The sequence below is a fragment of the Benincasa hispida genome, chromosome 8 (genome assembly GCF_027475165.1).
Source record: "Benincasa hispida cultivar pf3 chromosome 8, pf3_genome.v1.1, whole genome shotgun sequence".
Lineage (NCBI taxonomy): Eukaryota > Viridiplantae > Streptophyta > Magnoliopsida > Cucurbitales > Cucurbitaceae > Benincasa > Benincasa hispida.
This window is the reverse complement of record NC_143485.1, coordinates 58,862,142-58,889,892: the sequence shown is the minus strand read 5'-3', so window position 1 is coordinate 58,889,892 and position 27,751 is coordinate 58,862,142. Positions and strand designations below refer to the sequence as shown.

Here is a 27,751-nt window from a genome sequence, read left to right as displayed (position 1 = left end):
CAGAGGCTACATGCTTAAATAGAAAAGAGGGAAACCCTAGGGGTACAGTGAAAAGACAAAAATGCCCCTTAGGGTTAAAACCCTATTTTCAACACTCCCCCTCAAGTTGGGGCGTAGATATTAATGAAGCCCAACTTGCTAATACAAGAGTCAAATAACTGTCTGGGAAACCCTATCGTCAGAACATCTGCAATCTGTTGACTGGAAGGAATATAGGGAATACAAATGTTGCCACTATCAAGTCTCTCATTGATGAAATGCCTATCAATCTCCACATGCTTCGTTCTGTCATGTTGTACTGGGTTGTTTGCGATACTTATTGCGGCTTTGTTATCACAATAGAGTTTCATTGGACCGTCATGTCCTTGATCGAGATCACTCAGGACCTTTTCCAGCCAAATTTCCTCACATATCCCAGACTCATGGCCCTGTATTCAGCTTCGGCACTACTTCTAGCAACAACTCCTTGTTTCTTACACCTTCATGTAACAAGGTTACCCCATACGAAGGTACAGTATCCTGATGTTGACTTTCTGTCTACCACAGAACCTACCCAATCTGCATCCGTGTATGCCTCGATGCACCATTTGTCGAACTTCCTGAACATCAATCCTCTTCCCAGAGATGACTTTAAATACCTCAGGATGCGCTCCACTGCTCTCATATGTTCTTCGTAACGAGACTGCATGAACTGACTAACTACACTGTCCGCATACGCAATATCTGGTCTAGTATGGGAAAGATAGATTAGCTTCCCAACAAGCCGCTGATATCTTTCCTTATTAACCGGAGCACTGTTACTCAAGTTATTGAGTTTAGCATTAACTTCCACAGGAGTGTCCACTGGTTTACAGCCTGTCATACCTGTCTCCTTAAGCAAATCCAAAGTATATTTTCGTTGAGAAACCGAAATCCCTTCTTTCGATCAAGCCACTTCCATTCCCAGAAAGTACCTCAATTTTCCAAGGTCTTTGATTTCAAATTCCTCAGCCATTTTCCTCCTCAATCTATCAATTTCTGAAGCATAATCACCTAAAATGACAATATCATCTACATACACAATCAACACTGCAATTTTCTCGGATACCGATTTCTTTGTAAAGAGGGTGTGATCTGAGTGTCCCTAACTGTACCCTTGTGATTTCACAAAGGTAGTGAATCTGCTATACCATGCTCTCGGAGACTGTTTCAACCCATACAAGGACTTCCTTAGTCTACATACTCAATGATTGAACTGTTTCTCGAATCCTAGGGGAGGACTCATGTACACTTCTTCTAATTCTCCATTATGAAAAGCATTCTTCACATCAAACTGATATAGAGGCCAATCTTTATTGACCGCCACTGAGAGAAGAACACGTACTGTGTTCAACTTTGCTACAGGTGAGAATGTCTCGGAGTAATCGATTCTGAATGTCTGAGTGAAACCTCTGGCAACTAATTGGGCCTTGTACCTATCAATTGTTCCATCAGGCCTATATTTAACGGTGAACATCCATTTGCACCCAACTACTTTGTGTCCCTTTGGAAGAGTAACCTGGTCCCAAGTATTGCTTTTCTCAAGTGCCCCCATTTCCTCCATGACTACGGCTCTCCATTCGGGAATCTCCATTGTTGTATGTATATTGTTTGGTATTGTAACTGTGTCTAGGCTCGTAGTGAGGGCTTTGAACACAGGAGACAAGTTGTTGTAAGACAAGTAACTCTGCAGTGGATATTTCGTACACGACCTCGTACCTTTTCTTAAAGCAATAAGAAGGTCAAAAGAGGCATCATGATCCTTCTTCTCCTCTGACTCTCCACTGCACTCAGCCTCTTGCACATGTGTCTTATCCTCTGAAGTATCTCCCTTACCTTCAACAATGCTCCCTACTGGAACCAATTTTTCACAACTACCATCACTTGTATTAGTCACATCGTTCTCGGTACAGTCATTAGTACTGTCATTGTCTTTTCTGTCTTTACTCACATCTTTTTCAACACAAGCATCAGCTTCAACATAAATGTTACCATTTTCAGAGATAGGATTACTAGTACCTGAAACTGATACCCATTCTGACTCATGGACGAGAGCCGGAGCAGTAACAGGCGGCGCTATTTCCTTTCTAAGATTCCTCCTATAGTATGTGATCCATGGGATTTGTTCGGTAGGCAGAATGGGTTCATTGATACTAATGTCAGGAATAGGTTCAGGTTCAGGTAAGACTGACAGACTTGGACCTCAAGTAGTTTCTTCACTAGTACTCTCCCCCTAAAAAGACCTATTGGGAAAGAAGGGTTGATCCTCGAAAAATGTCACATCCATTGAGACAAAATATTTCGGGAAGAAGGATGGTAACATTTATACCCACATTGATGAAGGGGGTATCCCACAAAGACACATCTCTGAGCCTGGGGGTAAACTTAGTTCGATTAGGACCATGGGTATGGACGAACACGACATACCCAGACACCGAAGTGGAACATCAGGGAAAAGTCGGTTATCAGGGTAGGACTCTTTGAGATTTAAAGGGGTTTGGAATTTTAAGACCTAGGAAGGCATTCGGTTTATCAAATGAGCTGTTGTCAGAATAGCATCTCCCCATAAATAGGATGGAAGAGAAGTAGACAACATAAGGGACCGAGCAACTTTGACAAGATGACGGTTTTTTCATTCGGCTACTCCATTTTGTAGGGAGTATATGCACACGAACTCTGATGGACAATTCCTTTAGAGACGAAGAATTCCCTAGGAATTATTTAAAACTCCCGACCATTGTCGCTTCTAAGGATAGCAATTTTTGCATTGAATTGGGTTTCTATAGAACTATTTGAAAACCGACGTGACTTCCGGTAAGAAGAAAAACCCAAGTCAACCTAGTATGGTCATCAATGAAGGTTACAAACCACTGTTTGCCAGTGGCGGTAGTAACAGATGACGGACCCCAAACATGCTATGGAAGAGGGTGAATGGTTTGGAAGGCCTATAAAGCTGCAGTTTTAATGAGGCACAAGGTTGTTTAGCTTGGACACACATATCACAATTTAAGTTAGAAAGATTAACATTGCGAAACAAATGAGGAAACAAATATTTCATATAATGGAAACTAGGATATCCAAGACGATAGTGCCATAACATATAATCAGTTTCAAAAGTAGAAAAACAGGATGAAAGTAAGCTAGTCCTATCACATATCCTAGATGAAGCATCTTCGGTGAGGAAATAGAGCCCCCATCATGTCGGGTAGGGCCAATCGTCGTCCCCGAGTTCAAGTTCTAAAAAACAACAGCATCGGGTGAGAAAGTAACTCGATATCTCAAATCCCTTGTAATCTTACTAACAAATAACAGATTATAAGAAATTTTAGGCACATGCAGCACATCTTGAAGAACCAGACCCTCAAAGGATGACAAACGGCCTTTCTCAATTACAGGGGCAAAGGACCCATCAGCGATTCTGATCCTCTCATTCCCAACACTTGGTTGATATGAAAGAAACTGGTCAGAGGAACCAGTCAAGTGATTTGTAGCCCCTGAACCTAGAATCCACGACTTGCTACCAGTTATACTAACAAGACCAAAGGAGCGAAGTATCTGATTAAGCAATTGCACTTACACCCACCGTACTAGAGTTACTCTGATTCCTCCTGATTCGGAGGTTGAGGGCCTCCAGTTGCCGATTCACCTACCAAAGCTCGTCCCGAACCTGACTGACGTCGTTTACCATTCGGTGGATGGCCATGCAACTTCTAGCATTGATCTTTAGTGTGCCAAGGTTTTTTACAGTGCTCACATACCGGAGTTGGCTTACCGTTTTGCTTATCACTATCAAGACCCGGTGCTATAAATGCAGCAGAGTCTGTCTGTGAAACCAGTGTATTATTCATAGCACTGAACCTGTCTTCCTCAAGGCGAACTTCAGAGCAAACTTCCAACAGGGATGATGTCGGATGAGTTCCCGGTATCCGACTCTGTACCGCGTCAAATTTAGAATTCAGCCTCGCGAATTCAGCCTTGCCAGAAAGTCATAAACTAGGTCGGTCTCCTCAGATTGGTAGTGTAAGACTCCCCCACACGGACAATTCCAGATCATCTCACAACAAAAGTCCATTTCTTGCCAGATAAGAGACAGCTTGTTGAAGTAAGCTATCACGTCCATTGTCCGCTGCTTGCACTCATGATCCATGGACTTTTGTTTGCGTAAAGTATAAAGTCAGAATGCACTTTGTCGTTTGGAGTAAAGCTTCTAGACAGCCTCCCAAATGTCTCGTGCAGTGGCAGCATATTGGGGTTTGCCGATTTGAGGCTCCATACTTCCTGCTAAAATCGACTGAAGTAAAGAATCTTCTCCCTTCCATATTCGTCCTTGAGGGTCACCTGGTCTTGGTTTAAGTGTCTCGCCCGTCAAATATCCAAATTTATGTCGACCCTCAAGGGCCATTTTAATGGATTGAGACCAAGAAAAATAATTATGACCATTTAATTTCTCACCTACCATAAAGCTAGTAGAATTTCCTATTGCCCCAGAAAACAAATTAGCTGTAGATAAGGCAAGGAAAGAGGTTACTGAATTTCCTAAGTGTGTCGGTAGATTTGAAGGAAGATCTGACTGAATATTTGTGGTTGTTCCGAGAGCTTCTCTTAGAGTCGCTATTTGCTGCTGAACTGATTCGTTCTGCTGTTTAATTTGGAGTTGAAGTTGGGTAAATTAATCTTGGATTGTACCACCTCTAGGATAATGAGATGATGACTCCCCAATCTCAAACCCTCCATCCATGAGAGACGGTTGACCCAAATCCGGCTGGAACATGGGACTGCTGCTGGTCGGCGCTGGATGGGTGTAGTCGTAACTCTGATTAGCTTCAACATGATGGAAGCCACGGCTTGAAGCAGCTGGAATCGGCTGGACTCGGGCTGGAACTGTGGCAGATTTGGCTGCATCGTGCCGATTGGCTGGAAACGACTAGGATCGATTGGGATGGCATCGACGGAGGGGATAGCATCGATCTGGAAGTCGACTGCTGTTGGATCGCGCTGTCGACTGCCGCTGGATCGCACCGATCTGTCACTGGATCGCGCCAGTCAGTGATAGTTGCGGTTGCAATCCAGCCGTCTGGGGCACGTCGATGCTGCTTGCTCCGGTCGGCTGATCCGTTCTGTGGTGATGTGGGAGAATCGTCTGAAAATACTATTCTATGACGTTTTGTACAATAATGGCTAAATCAACACCATTGTTATCAACCAAAGGCCTTTGTGATTCTCTTGTTGGGTTTTCCTCAATGGTGGTCAAGGTTTCGTCTTCATGCTCTAATACCATGATGAAAAAAAGAGAATAGTGAAAAGATGCACATACAGATCTACGTGGAAAACCCTAGTATAAGAAGAAAAAACCACGGTATAGAATTTCTTATTATAATTTTTTATACACAAGATAGACAGAGGCTACATGCTTAAATAGAAAAGTGGGAAACCCTAGGGGTACAGTGAAAAGACAAAAATGCCCCTTAGGGTTAAAACCCTATTTTCAATCTTAATAACTTTTGATTCATAATAAAAATTTTGATTTTCTTATGGGAGATTTCTCTCATTTTATCCTTTCAGTAACACCAAGTCAACTGTCCATAAGCTTTTTCATTGCATATTCTGCCTCAAGAGTCATGAATGATAGTTAAAAGTCTCTACAAGGGCCCCAATTGTTAATACGTATGTTAGGAAGTATAGGGAAGCAAATCCCCACTCAACCAACCAGTTAGAATTTCAAGGAAGGGTGATTTGGTTGGGGCAGGGCCTTATGGATGCATGTCCATTTTTCGTGGGAAAATCAATGTAGGGAAACTCCAGCCCTTTCAAGCTGGCTGGGAGCTTGAGTAATTTCCCTGGGTTGCTTTTGTTGATTATTGAATACAAATTGTAAGAGAGACACCTTATAATCTCATGCTAACTAACAATGAAGGTGTTAAAGAATAAATATATCATAAACTATCAGTTAGCTTTTGGACCAAGTAGGGACTGATGCAAATTAATGTTAAAGTTAAAGCATTGTTGTAAATAACAAATTAAGAAATTATTCTTTTCTATTTTTATAATACTTTAGACATAAAGTCTAGAGGATGTGGTTAGGCTAGATTATGCTTTTCCTTTCGTGAGACTTTCTTTCTTGTATTTATATGGGTGTATTATCAATTGTATTTATATGGGATTTGACATAATATCAGGGGAGGTACTGTATGCAAATTTGGAAATGTCATTTTTTCTCCAAGTAATATTGTTAGTCACATGTTGGGCCTTTTGCAAATTTGGAGGTTGAGTTTAAGCGTATGAATAAATGATTAAATATACAATTAAATTATTCTAGTAGTGATCTAAAAAAAAATAATTAAAAAAAAAGAGCAATCTCATACTAAATATCAAGATTTTGAATATTTCCACTCCTCTGATTTAAATTGATGCCTCCAATTCCATCTCTTTCTCCAAAAAGTCCATCAGATCCTCCGAAGAATGCATCAAAAATTTCAAAAGGATTGACCTAAAAAGTATTTAATAAACAAAATGCTTAAGAATCATTTGATTGTCAGGAAAATTAATTGAAGCAAATTGAAAAGAGAATTTTCAAATATATTTCAATCTCCCCCTGCCCCAAAATATATATACATATACATACATACATAATATATATATATATATATATATATATGGTCCTATTGAAAGTAAAGAATCAATTATAAATAATATGAATAAAAGCATTCCTAGTCATAGGATAGTGAAATTACGAAACATAATTTTATTGAATTGGACAGGAATACCATTTACAATACCTATTATCCAAAGAGGAATCAAGGATTGGAGTTGGTTGGATGTATTTACCAAAATAACTTAGTCTTCTTTTGCTAAGAAGATTAGGAAAAAAATCAAATATCTATGACTATTCTCCTTCCCCTTCTTTTTCTGTTTTTGGAAAGTGCAGAGTTTCCAGAAAGGAAATCTTATGATATGCTGGATATATATATATATATATGTATATATATATGTATGTGTGTATATATAATTTCAGCAATGATGCATATGCTTGTCAGCAAAGTGCTAGCAATAATCTTACCCCTCTTGAACCACGGCTCATTACACCATAGTCTCCCTGCAAAGCTGCCTCCCCGAATTGATCATATAAAGATCTTTTTTCATCATCTGATAAAACCTACACAACTACTCCATTATCACATGAATGCAAAGAAATACGGGATCATCATTTTTCTTTTTCTTTTTTTTTTCTTTTTAAACAAGAAACGAAACTTCTCATTTAATAAATGAAAAGAGGTTACTGCTCAAACGATTCAAACTTCATAGAGGAGTGAAAGAAAACCAAAGGACAACAAAACTAACAATTACAAGTCCTATCTAACAGCCAAAAAAATTTAAAATATTCTTGAAAAAATCATACAAATCCAACAATCTCTCGAGAGCTTGTTCCAATTTTATTAGCAATTTTTTGCTTCCATTTTGTACTTTTCATACCCATTAGAAGGCTTTTACTTGTAAGAATTGTTCTTATAAAGTTTGTGAGATTCGATTTGTGTATCCACTCTTGAAGAGAGTATTTTCCATCTTGTTCTTCATCTCCAAATTATTTGTAAGGATTGCTCTTGATCCCGAAAAGATGTCATTGTAACGGTTTAATGAAAAATGATTGAATATATAGTGGTTTGATCCTGATCCCGTTAAAAGGATTGATATAGGTTGGATCCTAAACCTGCAAAAGGATCGAAGTTGACTCTTGAACCTATAAAAGAAGTGATCTTGGTTTGATTATCACCCTTAAGAGAACAGTTGCAGTAAAAATCCTCAAAGAAAAGTCTTGTGGAGCAGTAGGGATTCCGAACCACTATAAAATTATCAGTGTCTTCTCTTTCTTTTGAAAAGGAAACAAAACTTTTCATCGAATAAATGAAAAGAGACTAATGCTCAAAGTACAGTGAGACATAATAAGTAAAATGAAGCGAAGACAACCAAATAAAACCCATGACTTCTCTCTCTCTCTATTTTTTTAATCTCCGTAACTTTTTTTTTTTTTTTGAGTAGATTGCATACTTTACAAAAAAAAAAAAAAAAAAAACAATCTCTTCATTAAGATAATGAAATGAGACAAAGCTCAAATTATAAGAGGAATGAACAATCAGCCTAACTCAAGGATCAAAAAGTGCACCCGGGCATCTCAACTAGGTTAATACCCCCATAGCACCCTCATCATATCCAAAATAAACAAAAGAACAATCATGAACAATGATACCAAACAAGAATCCAAATATCAAGAATACAACCCGAGCATAAGATACTACAAAACATAAATAAAATCTATTCTATCTGAAATGCACACAACACCGTGCAACCAAAAAGAAGACAAGGACATGGAAGAGGACTTTAAGGAGCTGGAAAGATGAATGCCCGCCAGTTTATGCTCAATTCTTGAATTGAATATTCTGCAAAATGCTTAGAGCGTGAGCACCAGGAAGTTGCATTCAGCTGGGCTGTCTCAAACCGCTCAAACCAAGCCAATCTCTTGTCATGGAAGACTCGTTGATTTCTTCCAAACCAAATGTCAACTAGCAATGATTTCAAACCAAGCCAATCTCTTGTCATGAGTAGATTGCATACTTGGTAATTTTTTGCAATTCACCCTGTCGCCATATCAATCCTAAAGATATAATTAAAAGAGACTAATTTTCAAATAGAAGATAAATTAGAGACAAACACAACCAATGAAGAACACTGGCCAAAACAAAGAAAACCTTCAACGCACAAAAAACTCAGAGAGAGAGCCCCATAAGAAACCAAAAGAAACCAGTCCAAATAAAGAGAAACATCAAACCAAAAACCTGACAATATTGCATCACGGAAGACCAAAAAACTCTGAAAAATATTTCATTTTCATCAATTCTTTAGGTTGGATTTTTTCAAGATTAAAGAAAGCAATGGTTTTCACCTTTTCTCCATTGTTAATTCACCATGAGCATCTTCTTTGGTTTGAGGAAGCTTTCATTGACCTTGTGCAGTATTCATTAACATCACACTTCTTTTGACATGCTAAGGGTGAGTTTGGGATTATCCAATTAAGTACAAAAAAGAATCGTTTTGGTTGAATTCTCAAATGTATTGTTATAAAAACTTTTGGTTATAGACCAATAGTAACGGCTCCAATTGGTAATAATTAAACAGGTTGGTTGGTTGGTTGGTTGTTAAGGAAATGCTCCATGACGCTTTGTTAGATCATTTGGATGGGCTCTCTATCCTCCTACTACCCTTCATCCTCAGCCTTCAACCAACTCTCCATCCAGTTTTCAAGTTTAAGTATTAGATTATCATGAAAACTAAGAGTATCTATGTCCAAAACACATTCTTAAGTATTTGTAAAGATCACGATTTTATTAGTTTTTTTTCCCAAAAAAAAAAAGGAAAAAAGAAAAGGCTGCTTTGCATTGATCAAATGAAAAGAGGCTAATGTTCAAAGTACAAGGAAACTTTACCAAAACGAATACAAAGAGGAGACAAGGAGAAAATGACCAAGCAGGAGAAATAAAATCGATTCACTTCACGGGCTTGAACCACTATTAAACCAAAGCGAGTAATCCCATGAAGATGCTTATCATGTTAAGACCATTGAACTCTTTCAAACCAAAGCTTTAACATAAAACTTGAACGCCAACTAAGCTTGAGAAAAGCCACATATAGAGAAAGTGATATAAGAAGAACGGGGGTAATTGGGTAATATTCTAGGTTAATTCCCTTTTTACCCCACTTGTATTAGAATACTATAAATTGGAGTCTTCCCCTCAAATATGAGAAGAATGAATAATACTTTTCCATCAAGTATTCTCCAAGATTCGTAGTCTACATCAAATTGGTATCAGAGCATGAAACGCAGTCAACAACATTGATCCCATGTAAGTTCTAATTTAGAAGCTCGGTCTGGGTCCATAAAAGAAAAAGACATGGTAGAAGTTGATTTCAATGAGATTTAAACAGTTTCCAAGTTGTGTGCGCACGACGGGGAGAAATTCATTAAACTTTAGAAAATTATTTTGGAACCAACATTAGATTAAACTTATTATAATATATATTTATGTTACTATGTATAATTGTCCTTTATCATAATTGTACATAACTAGATTAGGGTTTCTTTGTTCACCTATATATATATGTGTCACTCTAGTCTGAATAATGTAGAGAGTATTTTCCAATATTAAGTAGCCTATCAGAGCCTAATTTATGGTTTTAGATTTTTCTTTTATGACTAGTTCTCACAAGATTGGGTTAGGGTTTTGGAGTTTGGGTCATCGATTTAGAGCGACCATCCATCAATCCCACCAATCTCATGAGGAGTGTCGCCACCATTTGACAAGGTATATCATTCACTGGCATGTGGGAGCTTAGTTTTGCTTCCTGTCACTTGAGTTCATCTCCTCTTTTATTTTTCAGCAATTCTATCCAGTTGTTTTTTTAAGGAAACAACCAAGCAATTTTCATTGATGAAATGAAAATAGGTTAATGCGCAAAATACAAGAATCCTATGAGAGATAACACCATGAAGAGACCTTCAAACGAGAAGAACCGAGCCTATCATCTCACGATAAAGACTTGTTATGAAAAACCCTTTGTGCAGTTGGTTTGGTAAATCGCTATTCGTGTGTTCAAATTTTTGAAGAATACACTTTTGTTTCTAGGATTTCTTGGTGTTTTTTCTAATTTGGTGTTGTTTTCCCTAGTTTCCGATTCTGGTTTTGCTTCCATTCAGTTTGTTTCTTGATTTGTGAGATCTTCTATCCTTGTGTGAGTTTCTAAAGAACGCAATGAAACATGTGGTGGTGCCTAATGTAGTTCCTCTTGCCACCAAGATTACAGAACACAAGTTAAATGGATACTATGATTTTTTTAACGGAAACAAGACTTTTCATTGAAATTGTTGAAAAATAGAATATTTTCCCTAGGGGCATTTTTATCTTTTCATGTGTACCTTAGGGTTTCATCTTTTTCTATTTAAATTGTAGCCTCTGGGCATTACTTTGTATCACATTATTATAATAAAAATTCTCTGCATCCTGGTTTTTTCTCCTTGTACTAGGGTTTTCCACGTAACAAGTGTGTGCCATTTTTTCTTCTCTTTACTTTTCATCATGGTATCAGAGCAAGATGAAACCCTGGCCACCATTGAGGAAAACCCAACAGGAGAATCGCAAGGGCCATCTAGCACTACGAACACAAAAATCGAGGGTGTCATTAAAACAGCCATGGAACGGTATTTTCAGATGATGATGCCCTGGTTTTAGGAGATGATTGGATCAGCCATTGACAAGCCGCACGGATCAAGCTTCGGATTGCACGGGTCTGCTGATTCCGACCCTAGTTAGCCGCACGAACAGGTCGGATTGCACGGATCAACCGCCTATGTTCCAGCCGCTGGTGCTCGAGGTCCAACCGCCCGCAAAGTCCCAACCGCACGCGATGTTCCAGCCCTCGATGTTCGATGTCCAACCGCCCACAAAGTCCCAGCCGAACGTGATGTTCCAGCCCTTGATGTTCCAGTCGTCGGATGACACCCAACCGCACGCGATGAACGTAGTCAGACAGCAGGCGTTGATGTCCAGATGTGACACCCAGTTGCGTGAGTCAGCGCCGATCCGAGCCACAAGCTTCGATCTCTCAAGCCATGTTCTCAAGTCGTCGTCACATATGGCTGCCAGAATCGCTCGCAATTCCTTCCAATCGAGCAGTTCTAATCCTTTCCAGCCAAGCGGATCTGACTACGTTGAACAGTTGGCCCAGTTGCAACTTCAGATTAAACAACAAAATGAGTCAATACAGCAGCAGATGGCCAATCTTGGAGAGGCTCTTGGAACTACGTCAAATGATCGGGGAGAAATCTCTAATTGCCCAACTTATTCAGAAAGCCCGGTAACTTCTTTCCCTACTTTATCTACAGCTCAATTATTTTCTAGGAATCCTGCTGAGAATGGCTCTTAAGGGTCGTCATAAACTCGGGTATTTGACTGGTGAAATACCAAAACCTAGACAAGGCAACCCTCTGGAACGCGTATGGAAAGGAGAGGACTCTCTACTCCGATCTATGTTAATAGGGAGTATGGAACCCCAGATTGGAACTCCCCTGCTGTATGCTGCTACTGCAAGGGATATTTGGGAGGCTGTGAAAAAGTTGTACTCCTCACGACAAAATGGAGCTCGTCTGTATGTGCTCCGTAAACAAGTCCATGAATGTAAACAGAGGACCATGGACGTCACAGCTTACTTCAATAAGTTGTCTGTGATTTGGCAAAAGATGGATTTATGTCGAGAATTGAATTGGAGCTACCCGTGTGGAGGAGCTTTGTACTATCAGTCCGAAGAGACAGACCGGGTCTATGATTTTTTGGCAGGACTTAACCCAAAATTTGATGTTGTGCAAAGTCGAATTCTGGGAACTCGCCCAGTTCGCTTCTTGATGGAAGTATGTTCTAAAATCCGTCTTAAGGAAAATAGGTCTAATGCCATGAATAACCCAGTAATTAAATCAACAGATTCCACTGCGTTTAAAGTGTCAGGAACTGACAAACAGAATGGAAAAGTACCTCCAGTCTGTGAACACTGTAAGAAGCCCTGGCACACTAAGGAGCAATGCTGAAAGCTACATGGTCGTCCTCCAAATGGTAAAAGACGACAATCAGGACCTGGACGTGCTTTAGCAAGTGAATCTACAGCTGGTCATCAACCATAAAATCAAGAGACGAGTCAGAACGGCTCTAGTACAATGGGTATCAGTGCAATCGCACAATCAGGTACGCATCATTCTTGTGGCCTTGTTAATATAAATGGTAGAAAACCATGGATTCTAGACTCAGGAGCTACAGACCATCTAACTGGCACGTCCGACCAGTTATTGTCTTATTACCCGAGTGCTGGGAATGAGAGGATCAGGATCGCTGATGGATTCTTCGCCCCTGTGGCCAAGAAAGGCCGTTTATCACCCTTTGAGGGTTTTGCCCTCCAAGACATTCTACATGTGCCCAAAATTTCCTACAATTTACTATTTGTCAATAAGATTACCAGAGATTTGAAATGTCGTGTTATCTTCTCACCCAATGCTCTACTATTTTTCAGGATCTGAACTCGGAGATGACGATTGGCACTGCCCGGCATGATGGGGATTTCTATTTCCTTACTGAAGATACCTCCTCTAGGATTTGTGATAGGACTAGTTTATTGTCTTCCTGTTTTTCCAATTCTGAGACAGATTATATGTTATGGCACTTTCGTCGCGATCATCCGAGTTTTCATTATATGAAATATTTATTTCCTCACCTATTTCATAATATTAATGTTTCTAACTTGAAATGTGATGTGTGTGTCCAAGCTAAACAACCTCGTGTATCGTTCAAACCCCAACCTTATAAACCTTCGAAACCCTTCACCCTTTTTCATAGTGATGAGTGGGGTCCATCTCCGGTTACAACCACTACTGGCAAACGGTGGTTTGTAACCTTTATAGACAACCACACAACCCGGGTCTTCCTCCTTACTGACAAGTCCGAAGTCACCTCTGTCTTCCAGCAGTTCTACAATTCTATAGAAACCTAGTTCAACTCGAGAATCACCATTCTTCGGAGCGATAATGGTCGGGAATTCTTTAATAATAACCTTGGGGAATTCCTTGCCTCTAAAGGAATAATCCATCAAAGTTCATGTGCTTATACCCCGCAACAAAATGGCGTGGCTAAACGGAAAAATCGTCACTTAATTGAGGTTGCTCGGTCACTCATGCTATCCACTTCTCTTCCGTCATATCTTTGGGAAGATGATGTTCTGATATCAGCTCACTTAATAAACCAAATGCCTTCTCGGGTCTTAAAGTTCCAAACCCCTTTTGACTATCGGGTGTGTTGTGTTTGTCCATACCCATGGTCCTAATCTAACCAAATTTACCCCTCGAGCTCAGAAGTGTGTTTTTGTGGGATACCCCCTTCATCAATGCGGGTACAAATGTTACCATCCTTCTTCCCGCAAGTACGTTGTCTCCATGGGTGTCACCTTCTTCGAAGACCGTCCCTTTTTCCCCCTTAGTCCTCTTCTGGAGGAGAGTATAAGTGAAGAGTCCAACTAGGGTCTAAGTTCTTACTTGCTAGACCTTTCTGAGTCCATTCCCGACACAAGTGTCAATGCTCCTATTCTTCCTACCGAGCAAGTTCCATGGATCACGTACTATAGGAGAAATCTTAGAAAGGAAATAGTGCCGCCGATCACTTCTCCGGCTCCAGTACATGAGTCAGAACGAGTGACAGTTCCAAGTACGAAGTCTTTTATTCCTAATAATGATAATATGTATGGTGATAATGCTTGTGTTGAAAGTAGTGTAAGTAGAGACAGTACCGAGAATGTGACTAATGTGGACACTGATCACATTGATAGTACTGACAGTAACAATGACAGTACTGGGAATATGGCTGGTACGGGTGAAGGCAGTAATGAACCCCAAGTTCAGGCTAAAAATGTTGAAGAAGGTACAGATGAGACAAAGTAGGATACTAAGTATGATGAGAAGTCAGAAGATCAGAAAGACCTAGTTAAGACAAAGCAAGATACTAAGTGTGACGAGAAGTCAGAAGAAAAGAAAGATCATGATGCCTCCCTTGACATCCCTATTGCTTTAAGAAAGGAACGAGGTCTTGTACCAAGTACCCAATGCAGAGTTATATACCCTATAGTAACCTGTCTCCAGTGTTCAAAGCGTTAACTACTAGCCTCGACACTATTTCAATACCGAGCAGCATATATGCAGATATGGAAATTCCTGAGTGGAGAGCCGCTGTCATTGAAGAAATGAAAGCTCTTGAGAAGAACGACACATGGGAACGGGTCACTCTTCCTGAGGGACACAAGACAGTTGGTTGCAAATGGGTGTTTACTGTTAAGTATAGACCTGATGGTACGATCGACCGGTACAAGGCACGGTTAGTGGCCAGAGGTGTCACTCAGACCTTTGGGATAGATTACTCAGAGACTTTCTCTCCAATAGCAAAGTTAAATACAATTCGTGTGCTCCTCTCGGTTGCAGTTAATAAGAATTGGCCTTTGCACCAGTTTGATGTGAAGAATGCTTTCCTTAATGGCGAATTAGAAGAAGTTTACATGAGTCCGCCTTCAGGGTTTGAAAAACAGTTCAGTCACAAAGTTTGTAAACTGAAGAAGTCTTTATATGGGTTGAAGCAGTCTCTGAGGGCCTGGTTTAGCAGATTTACTACATTTGTAAAATCGCAAAGGTACAGTCAGGGACATTCAGACCACACCTTGTTTACAAAGAAGTCTGTGTCTAGGAAAATGGCAGTTCTAATTGTGTATGTTGATGACATTGTAATCTTGGGGGATGATGCTTCAGAAATAGACAGATTGAAGAAAAGGATGGCTGAAGAATTCGAGATCAAGGATCTTGGAAGATTAAGGTATTTTCTCAGAATGGAGGTGGCCCGATCGAAGGAAGGCATCTTTGTCTCTCAACGAAAGTATACGCTAGATTTGCTTAAAGAGACAGGTATGACAGAATGTAAACCAGTTGACACTCCTATGGAAGCAAATACTAAGCTAAGTGATCTGAGTAGTAGTGCACCAGTTAACAAGGAGAGGTATCAACGTTTGGTCGGGAAGCTCATTTATCTCTCCCATACGAGACCAGATATTGCACATACAGTAAGCGTGGTTAGCCAATTTATGCAGTCTCCTTATGAAAAACATATGAAGGGAATATTGGTTATTTTTAGGAAGAGAAGTAGGGTTTTTAAATTGGCATTGGGATGCGTGCGAAAGGACAAAAAAAAGGGGGTTTCTTTTTCCCTTTCCTTTCTTCTTCTTCTTCTTCCTCCAGCCCCCCCCCCCCCCCCCCAATGCTACAGTCGCCTTCGCCGGTCGTCTCCTCTTCCGATCCGCCCGCCGTTCGACCCGACGCAAGCCACGCCGTCCGTTCCGTACAGGGCCCAACCGCGCCGTCTGCTTCTACTCCGCGCCGCAGGTTTCCAGTTCGTGCCCTCTGCTTCTGTTTCGCGCGAGGCCCAGTCGCGCGAGCCTCTTCGACGCTGCTGTTCGTCCGCCGCACGTCGATAGTTGAAGCCCGACGCGCGTCAGAGTTTCCCTAGTTCGTTTTGCAAACCGGAATAGTGTCGGTTGTCGTCGTTTTGCGGCAATCCGGTGGTCTGTTGGGGGTAAGTTGTTTTCTTGGCAGCCCATTGTCATTTGAGGATTCTTGGGCCTAAGCTAACATTCACCTATGGATTTTGTAATTGGTTTCAGGAACGTGTGTCGGTAAAGGAAGTCCTCGACGGAGTAGGGTCTTGTTTTGGACAGTAAGCTATCCTGAAGTAAGTGGTTTACTGCTGGTTGCCCTAGGATGTTGTTAGGCCTACTGTGAGATATTTCTTATTTCATATGTGAAACTGTGATGAAATCTGCTATGGGTTTTATGCTGAATTCGATGTGTTGAATTTGAAGTATTTCTTGCTGTGATGAATTTGGATGTAAGGATTAAAGGATATTGTGATAAGGTTGAAGCATGGATATAATGTGTTAAGGCTTGATGTTGAGTACTGAGTATGAGTTATGGGTAAGTATTGATGTATGAGTTATGAGCAGACTGAAACAGTTGATGGAAATATGGGGAACGGTGTTAAAATCTGATCTTGAGTCATGGCCTTAACTGCATGTTTATGTTTAATTATGTACTGGATGTTTGTAAGCTTATGTCCATATGAGATTCTAGTGACTGTTAGTGTACCATTGGACCATGCACATCGCATGTGTGAGCCTTCAGGCCACACCCTATGTTTATGAATGGTGTCCTTTTTGGGATCACCACTTGTAATTATGTTGTGACCTTTGAGTCACTACTTACGAAAGCGTGCCTTCGGGTTCGCCCCTTATGCCTATGCCTATGCCTATGCCTATGTTTATGATGCCTTTGTGCATTTTTGGTCCAATGGATAAATTAATAGGTCATTGAGTGGGCCCAGTGGTGGGCCACTTACTAAGTATATTTTTTATACTCACCCTTTTCTCTCCCTATTTTTCAGGTAAGAGTAATGACAGAGACAGACTGGCACATGACAAGAGAGATCCGTGATCTGGCCATTAGGACGTTTCACTGCTTCCGCATATAGTATTCTGTTCTAAATTCTGGTTTAGGAGTTGGGTGTCTTTCACTTTTATGCAAAATATATCAATTTTATTATTTAATTTCAAATAGATGTTCTAGTAGAAGTTAGGGGTACCCCGCCTAGTAAATTATTTTATTTTGTTTTGTTTTAGTTTTATTCATTATTATTTAATTATGTTTTCCCATCGTTGCTCGTTTGAGCATTATTAAATAAAATCTTGGCTCTTTAATTTGATGATTTAAAGGACATTGTAAGATTGAGTTTATGCATGCATGAAGTAGCGTCCTAGAATGTTGTAGGAAACTAAGGTCGTTATAGTCGAAGCTGAATACAGGACCATGAGCCTTGGGATATGCGAAGAAATATGGCTGGAAAAGGTCCTAATTGATCTTAACCAAAGTCATGATGGACCAATGAAACTCTACTGTGATAACAAGGCTACTATAAGCATTGCAAACAACCCTATTCAGCATGACAAAATGAAGCATGTAGAGATTGACAGACATTTTATCAAAGAAAAGCTTGATAGTGGAAATATTTGTGTTTCCTATATTCCTTCTAGTCAACAGATTGCAAATGTACTCACAAAAGGACTATCACGACAACTCTTTGACTCATGTGTTAGCAAGTTGGGTCTCGTTGATATCTACGCTCCAACTTGAGGGGGAGTGTTGAAAAATAGAATATTTGCCCTAGGGACATTTTCGTCTTTTCATGTGTATCCTAGGGTTTCATCTTTTTCTATTTAAACTGTAGCATTTGGGCATTACTTTGTATCACATTATTATAATAAAAGTTCTCTACATCGTGGTTTTTTCTCCCTGTACTAGGGTTTTCCACGTAACAAGTGTGTGCCATTTTCTCTTCTCTTTACTTTTCATCAGAAATAATGAAATGAGTTTAATGCTCAGAGTACAAAATAGGAAACAAAATATAAAACTATCAACTAAAATTTGTCGGTACAAAAAGAGTAATCCAAGATTTAACTAATTTAAGAGGAGATAAATGCATTCTAATTTAAACAAATGTCTTGACTTGAGTAATCTGCAAAATGTTTGGAAAGAGAGTGCCATGAAGAAGCTTTAACTTGATCTCATAACGATCAAACTAAGGAAGTGGCTCGATTGGAGTCAAATAATTCAACTTTATCTACGAATTACTGATATAGATGATCATATGATTGAGGATCAACCAACAGATGATGTGGAAAAGCTTCCTATGAGATGATGCTTGATTGTATCTTCAAATCAAGAATTTCATTGATAGTGAGGTAGTTGATTTGGTTCATCATTGCAATCTTGATGGAGATATTAGAATTTTTACAAATTTCTATATTCCGGAAAAGAGTATGTCATCGAGTGGTTGAAGTATGCATGCAGTTTTTTCGTGCAAAGTAGAAAGAAGAATTTGTTATGAGTTATTTTATGAGACTTAAGAAGACAAAGATGTGGAGCTTGCTTTGTTATTACCTTTTAGCACAAATGTAAATATTCAACAAGCTCAACGAGCCAGATGGCTGTTATGATTTTCTTGAATGGACTTTTACCTAAATTTGGAATGGCTAAAACACATACTATTGACTCTGAGATCCCATTGTTGAAAGGTGCATTTGGTCATGTTCTTTATATAGTGAGTTCTCAATTTGGTTCGTCTGCTCCTCAATCCAACAGTGCTCTTATTAGCAAAAATAATAATCCCAAAGTTACTAAAGGGATGGACACAAGTATTTAGAGAACTAGTTATGACAATCAAAGACCGGGCTTTTAAGAGATTGTATGTCACTACTGCCATAAGTATGGTTATCTCATATGTGACTGTAGAAAGTTGTTGTATAAGAACCAACGGCCTCAACTTGCTCAGATTTCTTCCACCAATGATATGGGTGAGAAGTCGATCACCATTTCTATAGATGATTTTGCTAAATTTCAGGTGTACCAAGAGTCATTGCAAGCACCATTTTCGTCTAATCCTATTGCAACTATGGTTGAGCCAAGATAAATCAATGCCTTCTTACATCATCTACCAAATGGATCATCGACTCTAGTGTCACAGCCCATATGACAGGTAATTCTAGCTTATTTTCTACATCTTTTTCCCATGTCCCATATCTATTTATCACTTTGGCAGATAGATCAACATCCCCTGTTCTTGGATCTGGCACCATTAATCTCACCCCATCTCTTTCTCTATCTTCTGCTTTACATTTTCCGCAACTATCTTTTAACTTGATTTCTGTAAGTAAATTTACTCATGACCTTAACTGTTTTGTCTCGTTTGTTCATGTTTACTGCTTGTTTCAGGATCATATGACAAAGAAGATTCTTGGTAGAGGATCTGAGTTGGGGGGCTTTTACATTTTTTACCACCAAATACCAAAAGTTATGGCCTGCTCTGGAGTTATATCCCCGCTTGAAGTTCACTAATCACTACCATTTGGGTCATCCATTTTTGTTGGTGTTGAAGAAACTTTATCCAAAATTTCATTGTCTTCATTGTCATTTATGCATAGTTGTCCTTTATCGTAACTGTACATACCTAGATTAGGGTTTCTCTGTTCATCTATATATGTGTAACTCTAATATGAATAATATAGAGTATTTTCCAATACTAAGTACAAAACTCGTTTATGGCTGGTAAGGCCATGGTGAAGTTTAAAGCAAGAGAAGCTGGATTGAATTTTGAGGGAAAAATGAAAAATTATTGGAGATTCTCATTTGAAGATTGAGAAATGGTCCAGAGATGAGCATTCATTACATGAAGTCATTGTGGGATATGGAGGATGGTTTTCGATGTCCAATTTATCGTTAACTATCTGGAAGAGCAATGTCTTTGAGGCTACTAGAAAGCATTTTGGGGGTTGATTAGCATTTCTACCCAAACTTCAAATCTTTTGGATTGCACAGGAGCCCATATTCAAGTGAAGAAGAATCTTTGTGGTTCGGTTCTAGCTTAGTCAATGACTCATCATCATCAGTTGTGCTTGTCTCTAATATTTGTCTTCTAATTGGAGGTCTTGTATTTTGGAGCATTAGTCACTTTTCATTACATCAATGAATTTTTTGTTTCCTTTTCAATAAAAGAAGTCGAGAATGCCAAGATTGATGATTTTTTCCTCAGATTTAGACACATTCCCTCTTTTGATCCTCCAAGTTTTTTTTTTTTTTTTTTTTTTTTTTGGAAAAGGAAACGATTCATTATATTAAGATAAATGTGACCTAAAGCCTAAAGTACAAGAGGATTATACGATGAGCAAAGCAAAAACTAAGACTTAAGGATCAGCAGGCGCACCCAAGCATCTCAACTAGGTTGACACCCCCTTAGCGCCCTCATCACATATAAAGAAACGAGAAATAAAACTATTAATTAGAGAAGTCAAAAACATGAGACAAAACAGCATAACTAGGCCCAAACAATGGCCGAAGAAGGGGGAAAACTTAAAATTAGACAAGCTGAACTAGACGAGGGAGAGCAAACAGCTGGCTAAGCTAAGATCCATCATTGGGATGGGAGATAAAAGCTCTCCAATTGAGATTGAAATCCGTTTAACTATAGCTATTAAAATGCTTGGAGAGGATACTCCATGAAGAAGCATGATGACGGGCAGATTCGAGGCGATCTTGACACTCAAGAGATTTATCATATAACACCCTTTGATTTCTCTCAAACCATAATTCTGCCAAGAGAGCTTTGACCGCATTAAACCAAAGTAATCGGCTGGAATTATGCAGACTTGTTCCAGTTAGAAGTTGCAGCACGTTTTCCCTGAAATCATTGCTCATAACCCATGAGAGATTGAAGATGGACAGCAACTTGTCCCAGCACCAAGCTGAGTATGAGCACGAAAAGAAGAGGTGGAGAGGATCTTTGTTAAAGTGAAGGCACAACAGGCAGATTGAAGGGGAGAGGGAGTTGGATGGCAACTTGTTTTGTAAAACCGAGGCTCATCAAAATTTATGACTTTTCAAATTTTATTAATTTAAAAAAGGTGGAACAAGTAATGGAAGATAAAGGATCATCAAGTGCAGGTCCGGTTTTTAGTCAATCAACTATTACATCTAGGTCCCGTTTTTAGTCAATCAACTATTGCATCATCAAATTCAGGAGATTCTTTCACCAAGGGAGTTTTGATTTCAGATTCTCCTACACAACCATCCAATGATATTGATTCGAATGGGGATTTAATCATGAGCCTAAGCAGTGTGGAAGAAGCCCAAATTCTTGAAGAGACCCATCATATTGAATTAGAAAAGAATTATTATCTAATGGAAGATTATTTTGCTGAAGCCTATGATAATCTATTCTTAGATAATCAGGTGGAGTTACCACTGAAATCCGCAGATGAAGCTTCTTCGATTAAGGAGCAGATTTCTCATCCAGTTCCTACCAAATTTGAGTCTTTGGTGAAGGTTTGTGGTATACAACTTAATCAAGAGACCACCTGACTTCCCAAAAGCAGCAACATCAATCCAGCTTACATCTCAAGAACACCAAAGAGACTTAGTGCAAGGTAAATCAAAGTCAGCACATTTGTTTCATGAATAAGCACCAAATCTGGACTATGAACTCTGGATAAATCTTTTCAAGGAAACACATTTACATTTATCTCCAAGACCACGAGTATTCCACGATATTAATTTCATCCCTAACCAAAACCACCCCTCAAGACTTTAACTTTTGACGATTGATTTAGGATTGACTTCAACTGTAAAACACAAATTTCAACAAGAGAAGCAAATTTAGCAGGTATAGATGGTGACTTATCTACCGATGATAAAACTGTCTTTAGCTCTTCTAATTCTTGGTCCTTTTCTCCATTTTGAAACAAACTATCGAAACCCATCCTTATAATAGTCCTCTGGGTCATTTGTTTCCTTATTTCAGTCACCAATTCAGCAAAATTTCAAGATCAAATAAGTTAAAGTGTCACTTCTGAATCACACTTCAGAATCTTGAAGTCTTTCTTTATCTTCTATACCTTGCAAGTTCCCCCCGTTAATTGAGCTTTGTGGTTTGCAGATGCGTGAAATTCCAGCTTTCAACGTCTCAGAAAAATGCTAAGAAGATTCACAAGGAATTCTTTTTAATGCTTCAACGAAGGTTTTGTGGAATACTCAAGGTTCCTGCATTTTTGGAAAGACCAGCTGCCTTCATAATTGGAGTTTGGTTGTTATCTTTTACCCAAGAAGCTCTTTAGTAGAATTAATTGTTGACTTTTAATGGCAGCAAAGAGAGGCAGTCGGAGGATTGTCGAAGGAGATGCTAAGGTTTGGAGAATAGAGGGTTGGGGGGTTGGAAGGAGAAAGAGAACATTAGTTCCCGGCAGAACTTTAAACATTAAATTTTTTTTTTTAACTAGAACAAAAATATCTATTTGCTATATTCCAGGAATGAGAAACTATATATCAATCTCATAAACATCAAGAAGGAACATGACGAATAAGTTGAAAGATGAGAAACCAATTAGAAGATACATAAAATGATTTAAAAGATTAAATATACACAATAACACAAGGAACTGGTGCTCAAGTCTCGGTTCTCACCTCATATGCAGCACTTATCTCTTTGAACCTGTCTTCTGATCCAGGGTCCTTGTTCACATCTGGATGGTACTGTTCGAATAAAAATAAAAAATGGGGGAATCATTTGGAACATAGTGTAGTATAGTTCATCTTAATAATCAAATACAAAGAAGATGCCCGTGGGCCTATTCCATGAGGTGGAAACCGAGACTCCCATTTGAGCAAAGACAGAGTAACTTCAACTTGTATACCTTTACAAAAGATAAAGAAGATAAAGTTCCAGTTAAGGGATCCACAAACTATTAGCACCAAAATAAAGGCTATTCAACCAAAATTTAAAAGATAATAATTAAAAAAATAAAAATAAAACCTGCTAGTGAAAGGTTATGGAGACTGGATTTCATTTGTTGTTTGAAAAGTGGAATATGTTTCGACATAGTCGGCCACTACTAGTGAAAGGTTATGGAGGCTGGATTTCGATTAAAATCCTTCCTCCGGACTACTGAGGAGAATGTTATAATATGTATGTATAATATTATGAATATTATGTATAGTAGTCCTTTATAGTAATTGTACATTTCCTAGATTAAGGTTTCTTGCTTGCAAATATATATATCTTTATTCTGAATAAAACAATATAGTATATTCTCAAAAAGTACAAAGTACATGGTATCAAAACCATCCAAGATTTTTGCTTTTTCTTTACAGATACATTAGGGTTTGTGTTGCTCACAACGTTAGGGTTTGCATTTGGGTCAAGTTCAGGTGACCTTTTGTTGACACCACCACAACTCAGGAGGAGCGTTGTTGCTGTTCGCCCCATTCTGCCATTTACATTGCCGGAAAACACTGCACGTGAGCCTCATGGGCCGCCGGCAGGTTTTGTCCCTGTCGCCATGTGCCAGCACATGGTTATTATAATATTTTTTTTAATGGACTTTTACCTGAATTTGGAAGGGCTAAAACACAAATTTTTTTCTGATTTTAAAACTTCGTCATTAGATTTTAACTTCTTATTTTCGTAATAAATTTGGATTGAGGGCCTTTCAAATTCCCTTTTGATTGGTTGAAAGGAGATGTCTTATCTTCTTGCCTGGTTGTGTCTCTCATTTTATGGAATGGAATTTCTGTATCTCTCTTCTTCTTTTTTTTCTTTTTCTTCTTTATTGAAAAAGGATACAGCACTTTTTATTAAGGGAACGAAAAGAGATTAATGCCCAAAAATACAGGGATACAAAAAATAAAGACAAAACAAGAAAAAAAACAAACAGAGACAACTAAAATCCAAAACCCAAAATTAGGAAGGAACGATGAAAGCATTCCAACCACTACATATATCCTAATTGAAAATGATGTAGCCAAATCCTAATCTAATCCTAATCCTAATCAATCGTGGAAACTAATCTTAATCCCAATCAACTAAGAACTTGACCAAGATACCCTAATTTAGCCTAATCCTACAACATCATTTGTGGTAATCAATTATTTTTCTAGTATACTTTAATAAAATGAACGATTTACTTTGAAGCGTCCTAAAAAGTAATTGCAAACTGAATCACCTTTATTTATAAACTTCTAGTCCTAAAATGTTTGTCTTCGTGAGAAGTTACAGCAAGCAATTTTTACCATTTTAAAATTTCTACTTAGCAGAAGTTAAGTCTTAAGAGCCTAAACAAAATCTGACTTCTTAAAAATAATAATCAGCGTCCTAGCAGCTGAATTCTCAAAAGTAAGCTTCTTAATGTGTACAACAAACTTATTCTACCTCAACTTCTCTCTCTTTCTCTTTCTCTCTCTCTCTCTCTCTGGGGTTGGGGGCGGGGGTGGGGGTGGGAAATATCAAATAAATCGCCCAAGCAGATGCGCTGATGTACAGCCGCGAGAGCTAATTGCATAACATATGTGATATACCATATACGTAGCGCTTGAAATTTCATTCATCTTTCAAGTCTCTAGTTTCTCATTACCTCTCCCACAGTGCAGTTCCATTCCATTTTCAACCCCCTAATTCGCTTTGCTATGGACCAAGAAGCCCGTAAAAATCAAGAACACACTAATAGCAGAATTCAAAACAGAAAATACCTTACGAGCGAGTTTCTTATATGAGTTTTTTATATCCTGCAGTGTGGCATTCCGGCTAACATTCAACGTTGAATAGTGATCAGTAGCGGTGCCCCTTGTTGCTGCTGCACCACAGCTTACAAATGTTAAGCGACTTCTGGTTTGAAAATCCCTTCTCCTGAGTGGGCCAACAAGACGGGAAAATCCGGAATAGTGTGAGCTGGAACCAAAGTAAGGAGAAGGTGGAATTGGAAAATTTAACACGTTACGAATTGGAAATAGAGAAACTAGTCGAAATTTAGATGCTGGGAGGTTGGCATTGCAGGGACTGCGAATACCATTTGGTGGCATTATTGCTCGTGGTTGAGCGCAGGACTTCACGGGCAAATTGCCAAATATAGTCGAAAGGAAAATAATAACAAAGACATTTAGGTGAATTTTATTTTGAAAGGCTGATAGGACGTTGTAACCATGAAATGACCATTTTATCCTCTAAAAAGCCCTAATCTATATCTTCAATACTATATATATAAATGGGACTAAAAAGAGAGAATTTTTATCTTCGTTTCTACCCTTTCTTTTTTTAAAATATCTATTTTATCCTTATATCCATCGTTCTAAAATCACATACTTTCAAAGACATCTCATCCATAAAAAAAATGCAAATCTTAACAATATAATGAAGGTTATTATACATTCTAAAATCACTTTCTTTTTTAAGACACATCATAAAAAGATTTAAATCCTAACAATATAATGAAGAGTTATAAAAAGAAGATTACTTGGGAAGTAACAAAAAATTATATATCTTTCAAATATCTCTCGAAAGAAACTTTGGTATGGTGATGATAGTAGAGGAGAAATCTTTGCCGACATGAGCGTTTTTCATGAGGCACATCATGTCTCCCGACAATTTTTTTGTTAGTTTCCTTTTGTTACCGTCTAACAAAATAATAGAAGTTATTTTTCCTTTATTGATATTTTTTTCCTTTTGCCAATAAATTCATATGATTAAACTTAAAACGAATGCTTTCTAAAATTGGTCATGAATGAATAGAAAATTGCTTGAAAAATTAGAAGAAATTTAGATGGTCTTCAAAATATCTCTCAATGCTAGACCAACAATCTTCTAAAAGAAACTTTTATGGTGTGGTGGTGATAGTAAGTGGAGTAATCTTTGTCGGCGTAAGTGTTTTTTTATGAGGCACATCATGTAGCCCAACAATTTTTTAATTCAATTATTAGTTTTTTTTTCCTTTACCACCATCTAACAATAGAAGAGAAGTTCTTTTTTCTTTATTAATATTTTTTTCTTTTATCAATAAATTTAGATGTTTAAACTTAAAATGAATTATTTCTAAAATTGTTCACGAATGAAAATAATTAATGTAGTTAAGTAATGATGTTTGTTTGTTTTTTTATTCTGAATACTTTTTATTTGAAGGCTTTTGATTTGAGAGGATTATTTATTTGACTCACTTGCCACATGAAGGGGCAATCCACAATTCCTACAAAATAGTCCTTTCTAAAATATTTTAATATACATTTTTATGAACTTCTTTCATAATTTTTTGTAAATTTCTCCCCTACGTGTCTATCGATCTCATGAAATATGTAAGTGCTTATTTGATGTAGTATTTATTTGATCGTATTTACTTTTAGTGTTGGATTCGATTTATGGGCTTATTGTTTTTTTCCCTATATATTACTTTATTAAAATTAGGAATACATGCTTATTTAGTTAGTCTATTTAATTAATTTATTATTTCCTAAACCTTTTATTGACTCGTTTTGATAAAGAAGAATGGGAAGTCAAGTATGTGCATTTTCTATTTCATAGATGATGACCAATTTGATTTTTATGTAACTATAGTGGATTTAGTAGATTTAGATATGAAAAAAAATAGAAAAAGAGAGATACAGAGGGAGGTCGAGATACTGAGGGGTAAGGAGGAGATATGGAGAGAGGAGAGAGTTAGTAAGCAAAATTGATTATTCTTAATTTTAAAAAGCACGATCAATTTCATCTTTCTCCTTTTTGTTAATTCAATTATTATATTAATTTTTCTTTATTATTATAAATTTTCTTATATTTTTCTCGGTACTATAAATTTGCGGTTATATTTAATACAAGATATATTAGTGAGCACTCTTTACTTTTCTCAAGTTGATGAAGTAAGATAACAAATTAATTATATTCATTTTTTTAGTATTTTTATCTTCTAAAAAAGTGTATGCTACTTGAGATTTAGAAATTATATTAAAAATAATTATTATTAGCTTTTTTCTAAATCAAATACAACCAAAAAAAAAAAAAAATTGAGAGAGTTTTGTAAATGAAATATTGTAAATAGTTTAAAATTATAATAATGAGATTTATGAAGAAAAAATTTGTGTGAGGTTTTACTTTTAAAATTTTTAGATGAAGTATATGTTTTCCATTTTAAATATAGCATAATATCAAAACGGTTGGTAAATATATCTTTAACCACAATTTCTTTTCTTTTCTTTTCTTTTTTTTTTTTGGCATAATTTATACATATAAAATCCAACCAACATTTGAAACACACACAAAATAATAATAATTTATGGGTAGATAATAGAACACATTTAGTAAAAATTTATGGGAGAAAAAATATAGAATAATTTTAGAAATTTGTAGAGCTTGGAGGTTAACACAATTGGAGCAACTCAAGAAGTAGACAATGAAAAAGGTTAGAGTATTTTAATAAATATCATTATATCCGAATACTTTAAGGGGCCTTTTTAAATATAAAAAAATATCTAAAAATATTCATACTTTATAGCAAAGTACAAGTCTTTTGGAACTTTTTACTATAAAGTGTAAATATTTTTAAAATTTTTTTATTTACAAGAATTTTACATACTTAAAATATTATTTTATATCCTAAAACTACATATAAATTAATATTTTATATTAATATTTGTGACCAATCATGTTAGAAAACAAATACATTTTAACATACTCCATCAAAAATTAAAGAAAAATGATAG

General features: G+C 37.6%; 1 protein-coding gene across 3 annotated transcripts in view; it reads right to left on the bottom strand.

Moving 5' to 3' along the window:
* The window catches only part of LOC120082833 (Molecular chaperone Hsp40/DnaJ family protein), an 84,503-nt gene extending 59,352 nt beyond the window's left edge, over window positions 1-25,151 (bottom strand). Inside the window, exons 1-5 of one of the 3 annotated variants that reach the window (XM_090316285.1) lie at window positions 24,758-25,150; window positions 23,409-23,563; window positions 22,697-22,765; window positions 7,076-7,171; window positions 6,381-6,505 (exon numbers count right to left, since the gene is read on the bottom strand). In XM_090316285.1, coding sequence (XP_090172411.1) covers window positions 6,381-6,505; window positions 7,076-7,171; window positions 22,697-22,765; window positions 23,409-23,498 — 380 coding nt within the window. In that variant the 5' untranslated portion in view covers window positions 23,499-23,563; window positions 24,758-25,150. Of the gene's footprint in view, window positions 1-6,380; window positions 6,506-7,075; window positions 7,172-22,696; window positions 22,766-23,408; window positions 23,564-24,757 lie in introns of all 3 variants that reach the window. The other 2 variants (XR_016531234.1, XM_039038165.2) reach the window with 2 other exon arrangements.
* Window positions 25,152-27,751: the final 2,600 nt, after the last annotated feature.